At 38.4% G+C, this 8469-nt stretch overlaps 1 protein-coding gene across 3 annotated transcripts in view; it reads right to left on the reverse strand.

Annotated features, from left to right (window-relative positions):
- Nucleotides 1–6615: 6615 nt before the first annotated feature.
- Ipp (intracisternal A particle-promoted polypeptide) overlaps nucleotides 6616–8469 on the reverse strand; it is a 38060-nt gene continuing 36206 nt past the window's right edge. For all 3 annotated transcript variants that reach the window (XM_008828489.2, XM_029561293.1, XM_029561294.1), the window contains exon 9: nucleotides 6616–6843. In XM_008828489.2, coding sequence (XP_008826711.1) covers nucleotides 6619–6843 — 225 coding nt within the window. In that variant the 3' untranslated portion in view covers nucleotides 6616–6618. The remainder of the gene's footprint in view (nucleotides 6844–8469) is intronic.

Consider the following 8469-nt stretch of genomic DNA (forward strand, 5'->3'; position numbering starts at 1 on the left):
TTAAAAAGGTCTATTTCATGAAAATAATTCTCCCATTTCTCAAGGAACACTTCATGTCTATGAAACCCTAAAAATAAAAGGTAATTTTACTGTGGCGTGTTTATAGTAGTTGCCCCTGGGAATTGCATGTCCAAATGTATTGTACTGGTATAACTTAGTTCTATGAGCAGCAATGATCTGTGGTTCTAAAGGTGGTAGGGGGCAGTGTCATAAGGGAAAAACACTTTCAAAGAAGCTGGACATGTTTCCTAGTTTTTTGTTTGGGTGTTTTGACTACCCCTAGCCTAAAGAGCCTTTTAAAGGATGGCAAAAGTCAATGCTTTAGATCCCCCCGACCCCGTGGTATTGGAGATTGAATCTAGAGCCTCAAACATGCCATATAAGCACTCTGCTACTGAGCAACACCAGCCCAACACCTTGGATTTTTTTTAAAAAAATATTTTATTATTTTTTATGTGTATGGGTATATTGCCTGCATGTAGGTACGTGTCGTGCAATGCCCATGGAAGACAGAAGAGGCTGTTGGATCCCCTGGAACTGGAGTTACAGACAGTTGTTAGCTGCCATGTGGGTGCTAGGATTCCAATCTGGGTCTTCTGCAAGAACAGTGTTCTAAACCACTGAGGCATCTCTCCAGCCCTCTAACACCTTGGATTTTAACTTGAAAAATCTAGTCTGGGGGCTGGTAATGTAGCTCATTTGATAGAGTGCTTGCTTAGAGTATAGAAATCCCTCATTTTGATCCCCAGCATAAACATAAACTATGTGTGGTGGTACAAGCCTTCAACCTCAGCTTTTGGGAGGTAGAGGCAGGAGGATCAGAAGTTTATCTTTGATTTCACAGCAAGTTCAGTGCCAACCTGGGATACCCGAGACCCTGTTTAAGAACAAAACCTAGGCAGAGACAGGTGGATCTCCGTCTGAGATTGAGGCTAGCTTGGTCAGTATAGTAAGTTCCAGGCCAGCTGTGGCTACAGGGAGACCCTCTCTCAAAAAAGACCGAAAAAGAAAAGAAAAACCTAGTATTTTTTTAATGGATCATGCTGGATGTCTCCTACATTTTGTTCAGATGACTGTAGAACCTGGAGAAGCTGTTGTTGCAACTTATGTATAACATACTCCTATTATTGGTCTTTGACAAAAATACAAACACACACACACAAATTTTAATTTTTGGAAAGTTTAGTTGTGCTATGAACTTCAGAAAAGTATCCCAGCCTATTGTGTTGAGTTGGCATTATATAGAAATTAATAAGCATATCGGGTTTAGAAATGTTTTATTTTTCCCATTTGTTCAAAGTTAACACACTGTATTAAGTATGTAAGGTTTTACTAGGTAGATTTGATTACAAAAACTAATAAAATAGTCTCCAAATAAAGAACAAAAAAAGATGTGTCGGAACAGTAATTTGTTTTGCTTTCTTACATACCTATTAGGAATTAAGCATTGTGACCTTTAAAGATACAGCTTTCTAGAATTTTGTTTATATTATGATTGTGGTGGTCTTTCACATGATATAACTTATGTCCTTTTTTTTTTGGTCTTTTTGAGACAGGATCTCCCTGTAGCCCTAGCTGTCCTGGAACTGACTCACTATGTAGACCAGGCTGACCTTGAACTTACAAAGACCTGCCTACCTCTGCCTCCCAAGTGCTGGGATTAAAGGCGTGTGCCACCATACCCCACCATACCCGGCTAACTTATGTTCTTTTACAAGGGAATATTTGGAGACATGGAGAATACCAAGTGAATATGGCAGTGGCCATCTATAAGTCTAGGACAGAGGCATGGAACACATCATCCCCTCACAGCCCTCCCTCAAAAGGAAATAGCTGCTGACACTTTACACTTCTAGTCTCCAGAACTATAAAGTCAATATTTCTGCTTAAATTTCTTTTTTCCCATGTTTTTCATAAGTGGGATGTTTTTGTATGTGTTTGTATGCATGGTTGTATGTGTGTGGGTATGCATACACACATGTGCATGTGGAATCCCAAGGTTGATGTCAGGAATCATCCTCTCTTGCTCCTTCCACCTTATTCACTGAGTCGGTCTCTCAGTCAAACTCAGCTTGCAGATATGGCTAGTCTTGCTAGCCAGCTAGGGGTATTATCTCTGCCTTCTAAGGCTAGAATTACATGCAAGCCACCATGCCTACCTGGCATTTAAGTGGGTTTCTGGGGATCTGAACTCTGATCTTCACATTTGTGCAGTAAGAGCTTAACCACTGAGTCATCTCCCAATCCCTGCACTTATATTTCTGTAGTATACTGTTAATGGCAGCAGCAAACTCGTACTTCATAGCGCTAGACCTCATTTCTTTTTAAATTTTTTTCAAAATTTATGTATATATGTGCATTGCCTGCATATATGTAAGTGTCCCCATGTCTTGCAATGCTCAGAGGCCAGAAGAGGGCATTACATCCTCTGGAACTTAAGTTATGGATGGTTGTTAGCTGCCATGTGGGTGCTAGCAGAAAACCCAGGTCCTCTGCACAAGCAGCCAGTGCTCTTGAGCCATCTCTCCAGCCCCCTTCATTCTCATGTCTAGGGAGCTGACCAATTAATGTAATGGTCTGAAATAACTATAGGCTTCTTACTAATATACAGATTAGGGGATGATCTTGAAGGAAAGCTCATATTCTTCAGAGTTTCCTCAGATTCTATTCAAAGTGTTTTGATGAGTAAGTGCTTCTTTGTTTTTTAATTGCTTATATGAAGTTAATTAAAACTTTTTTTTGCAAATATATTATCCCAGATCATATTTTCAGGCTAATTGCCCAATATTGTTTTGAAAATGCTAATTTGGAGGTAAATTACTGTATATACTTTTAAGAATTTGTTTTGTCAGGGCTGGAGAGATGGCTTAGCGGGTAAGAACACTGACTGTTCTTGCAAAAGACCCAGGTTCAAATCCCAGCACCCACATGGCAGCTAACAACAGTCTGTAACTCCAGTTCCAGGGGATCCAACAGTCTCTTCTGTCCTCCACAGGCATTGCATGACACAGGTGCACTTACCTACATGCAGGCAATACACGCATATAAGTAAAATAAAAATAATAAATAAAATATTAAAAAAAAACTGTTTTGTTGTTTTAGTTTTTTGAGAGAAGGTTACAATACATACCCCTGCTAGGTGGGGACTTTGCTATGTAGACTAGCCTAGCCTCAAATTCATGTTTTCCTTCCTCTGCCCAAGTTCGAGGATCACAGGCTGAAAACATTTTTAAGTATATTAAACATGATCTTTTTTTTAAAGACAAGATCTTCCTGTAGCCTCAGCTGGCCTAGGACTCACTATGTAGACTAGGGTGGCCTTGAACTCACAGAGATCCGCCTGTCTCTGCTTCCTAAATGCTGTGGTTAAAGGTGTGTGCCTTCTCGCTTGCCATGGTCTTTAAAGAAAAAAAATGGTGGGCATGGTAGCAACCGCCTTTAATTCCAGCACTTGGGAGGCAGAGGCAGTGGATCTTTATGTGTTCAGAGGCAAGCCTGGTCTACATAGTAAGTCCCAGGCCAGTTGGGGCTACAGGGAGACCCTGTCTCAAAAAAAGACCAAAAAAAAAGATGTTTGTTTTTTGTTTATTGAGGTGTTAGGGGTTAAATGCAGGGTTTCATGCATACTAGGCAAATGCCTATACATACCTCTGAACTAAATTCTCAGATATAATTCTGTCCTGTCCCCCCTGCCTCCATATTGCTATGTTGCCTCAAACTCCTGTTCTTGAGGCTGGAGAGATGGCTCAGTGGTTAAGAGCAGAGGACCTGGGTTCAGTTCCCACCCCCCACATGGCAGCTAATAACTGTAACTCCAGATCCAGGGACAGGATGCCCTTTTCTTGTCTCTATGGGCACTGCACATCATGGAACTCCTGTCCCTCAATTTCTTCTGATAGCTGGGACTACAGGTGTTTGCCACCACACCTAAATTGGACAGAATATTTAGAAGCATCCTGAATTTTGGAGAAAGATGACTTTAATTCATTCTTCAGAAAATATAATTATGTAACTAAATGTGTACATTCCTATAAAAATAAAAATCATGTGCAACCCTACTACAGTATGGTAATCCAGTAATGCTAATGAACTAAGTTAATACAAAGAAAAGAATATAGCTAGATACTTTATTAGTACATTCTTTCAAAAACAATATATTATTACCTAGGAAATAATACACATTTAGTTTTTCTGAACCTGTTAAACCCAAATATTCAGTGTCTTGATATTACATTTGTACCACAACAGTATAAAACATATTGTTATTTTAGGCTGGTAATAGGAATAATGAGAATTAAAATTGTAGGAGCATGTTGTGAATACATTTTAAACCAAAAGGAAGATTCTCCATAACTGGAAACATTAGGGCATATGAGTTAGCTTAACCAGTCAACAAATTATCCTGATATTCATTCTTTGACATCTTCAATTAGTACTCTTGAGACTTTCAGGATAGTCTACAGAAGAGAACACAGCTGTCTGTACTATATAACATATTAATGCTGATCAAAGGTTTTCTATCTAATTAAGGTATTTCTAACAATATAATGAAATATCTTAGAAATGAGAAATCATATCCTTGAGTCAAATAAAAGTAATTATCACAATCTTCAAAACTGAGCACACAATTCTTTAGAATGCTTGTCAGGAAAAACAAGTTTGTTGCAGCAATTTTAGACCTAAGGTACTTTTAACTTATACTTACAAATCACTGTCTATAAAAAAATTCTACATATATAGATTAAATCCATGATAAAGAGGTGAAACGCTTGGGACTAGAAGTGTTTCAGACTTTGGAATTCCTCAGATTTTAGAATATTTGTATAGAATATACAAGTTAAGCATCCCTGTTATGAAAATCAGAAATCCAAAATGCTCCAAAAACAAACATTTTTTGCACTAGATGTCAGCATCTGAAAACTTCCAGATTTCAGATTAAGGACACTAAAACTACCTACAGAGCCAAGTACAGGTGACTCATTGCCTGTTATCCCAGGACTTAGAAGGCTGAGGCAGAAGGACCTGGGCATTCAAGGACAGCATAGTGAGACTCTGTCTCAACAAAAACAGCTGTAATTACAATTGAACCTTCTCCAAGCTAGATAGTAGTATTATCCTAAGCTAGTACTTAGGTTTACCTAAGTACAAGTAAATTTCACAGTTTGATAATCTAATAAAAGTCCCTCTTCCTAAAACCAAACATAATTTTGGTGATTATCTAGAAAATAAAGAAGCGTCTAAGTACATAATATTGCCTAGGACTCTTAGACCTATTACATTCTATTTCAATCAAGAACTGCCAGGGGCTAGAGAAATGGCTCAGCGATTAAGAGCACTGGCTGCTCTTGCAGAGGACCCAGGTTCAATTTCCAGGACTCACATGGTGGCTAACACCTGTCTGTAACTCCAGTTACAGAGGTTCCAACACCCTTTTCTGATCTCCACGTTTATTACATGACATAGATACACTTACATACATACAGGCAATCCACTCATCTACATAAAATAAAAATAATATTTTAAAAAAGAGCACCTGCTTTTGCAGAGGATCTGGGTTCAGTTCCCAGCACCCACACTAGGCAGCTAGTAATTGCCTATAACTCCACTTCCAGGGGATCCTATGCCCTCTTCTGGCCTCCATTGGCACTTGCATACATATGGTGTACATACACACAAATACACATAAATACACACAAAAACATAAAAACAAATAAAAAAAAAAAGACAAAAAAAAATGCCATCAAGAACTTGACAGGCAAGGCATGGTGGTGCACGCCTTTAATCCCAGCACTGGGGAGGCAGAGGCAGGCAGATCTCTGTGAACCTGAGGCCAGCCTGGTCAACATAGTGAAACTGTCTCAAAGCAACAAACAAAAAACTTATTAATCTCTCACTTGCATTCTCAGAATAAAAAAAAATATATATGCAAAATCTTTTCTTAGGCTATCAACAAGAAGAAACTTACCTAAAGAGCTACATATTTCCTACATGCCCTTCCTAATATATCTGCTGCCAATAAAATTTTTGGGGCCAGTGAAAACGGCCATTGAGTGAAAGTAGTTTCACTGGATTTTTTTTCTGTAGGTTAGACTCTGCTCTGGACCAATCATGAACTATAGAAATCTTTAAACTATCTCATGGAAATCATTCTTACATTGTATATGGTATTTTACAACCTGAATTGCAGTACAGGAATAGCCAAATAAAGTATTGCCCAGAAGTTCCTACCAAACAATTTTTATAATTATGATTCTATTCTTAATTGAATAATTTTAGGGTATGATCAGATTTTCTATTGTTGGCAAGCTTTGCAAATTTGTATGAGGTCTTTATTTATTTTTATTTTTTGGTCTTTTGGAGACAGGGTCTCCCTGTAGACCAGGCTGGCCTTGAACTCACAGAGATTCACCTGCCTCCACCGTGCTGGCTAATGAGCTCTTTACTAATTTAGGATATATTCTATATCTTACTCTCATTCAAATTTTTAATAAATCATTCTACTCACCTACATGGAATAATCAATAGAATCAGAGGGTAGCGAAACCAAATATGTTTGATTTGCCAAAGGTCAGACCCTACATTTTCAAAAATGCTCCTTGCACTTCTTTGCTTTTCACTTCATAACACAGCAATACCCCCTTCACAACGACTAGTGATCATGTTACCAATTTCTGTCCATGTATCTGAATGAGGATTGTAAACTTCAACAGAGTCCAAGGTTCCTGGGGCAAAGAAATCATGGCTGGAAGATCGGCCTCCAGAAACATACAGAAGACCATTGACTGCTACAACGCACATGCCTGCTCTAGGCACTTTCATTGAAGCAACTTCAACCCACTTTTCCTAGTTCAGAGAGAAAAGAATAAATGTCGGTAGTATCATACATAAGGTGACAATATCTCTGAGAAATCATATATTCTGTTTTTTACATGTTTAAATTTCAAACAAGTCAAAAAGTTAATATATACAACATTTTAAATAAACTTTTGACTATAACAAAGTCATGAATCTAGAGAGAATAGTAAAATGTGTCTGATTCTAAATTGTTATCAGTTGATCTAGAAATCATATAGACCAGCACTCTGAGAAACCAAATCTATGAAATACACATAGGTAAAACACTAATAAAAGAACCGGGCCAGGCGTGATGGCGCATGCCTTTAATCCCAGCACTTGGGAGGCAGAGCAGGTGGATCTCTGTGAGTTCAAGGCGAGCCTGGTCTACATAGTTCCAGGCCAACTGGGGCTAAAGGGAGACTCTGTCTCAAAAAGAGGAAAAAAAAAAAATTGCCTGGGCGTGGTGCTGCACGCCTTTAGTCCCAGCATTCCAGGGGCAGAGGCAGGTGAATCTCTGTGAGATCAAGGCCAGCCTGATCTCACTATGGTCTACATAGTGAGTGCCAGGCTACAGGGAGACCCTGATCTCTGTAAGTTCAAGCCAGACTGGTCTACACAGCAGTATTCAGGTCACTTAGTACCAGTAATTAAAGGAATAAATAAATAAATAATTTTTTTAAAAGGAAAGGAATGCTAAAAGATTCTATGTGGGCAAAAAAGCAAAAAATATTTAACCCCTGATGCTTTACACAAAATGTTTGCTAACATATGGTATACATTTACCCAATAAGCTACTTTAGCCAAAATTACTAGTTAAGTGATATTCAGGGAAAATGTCTATGCCCAGAAAACAGAAAAGCTAAAAAAAAAAATGCTACAAAGTAATCAGGAGAGATAAGAGCAAGTAGCCAGGTAACAGAATGTAAGCAAAGCATGTAATACATGAATATTTTTAAAGTCATAAAAAGTGAACCTTGTTATTATTCATCAATGCTAGAAAGTGGATTTTCTGAGGACAGTGACTTAATATGCCTTTATTCTTAGTATCCAATATAATGCCAGTACATATAGACAATTACATTTGCTGATCTGAACTTACATGAAATTCTGAAATACTAAGGCCAGAGATAAATCTTTGAAATGAAAATACTAGATTAAATTTATTATTCTATGTGTATAAGTGACAAATTGCCTGAATGTAATTTAAGTGCAATGCTTGTGTGCAATGCCCATGAAGAAGAGAAGAGAGCATCAAATTCCCTGGTACTGGAGGTATAGGTGGTTGTTAGCCACGATATGGTTGCTGGGACTGAACCCAGATCCTCTGCAAGAGCAGTAAGTGCTCTTAACTGCTAAGGCATCTCTTCAGCTCCACTAGATTAAATTTGAAGCTAAGATCATTTATAATTATAGAGGACATCACAAAACTGGCATAATTGAAAAAATATACATTTTCAAAGATAATAAAAACATCCATAACTAGCCAGGCATGGTGGCGCATGCCTTTAATCCCAGCACTTGGGAGGCAGAGGCAGGTGGATCTCTGTGAGTTCAAGGCCAGTCTGGTCTACATAGTGAGTTCCAGGACAGTTGGGGCTACAGGGAGACCCTGTCTCAAAAAAAACCCTCCAA

This window comes from Nannospalax galili, unplaced genomic scaffold (assembly GCF_000622305.1).
Source record: "Nannospalax galili isolate Female #2095 unplaced genomic scaffold, S.galili_v1.0 scaffold1233, whole genome shotgun sequence".
Classification (NCBI taxonomy): domain Eukaryota; kingdom Metazoa; phylum Chordata; class Mammalia; order Rodentia; family Spalacidae; genus Nannospalax; species Nannospalax galili.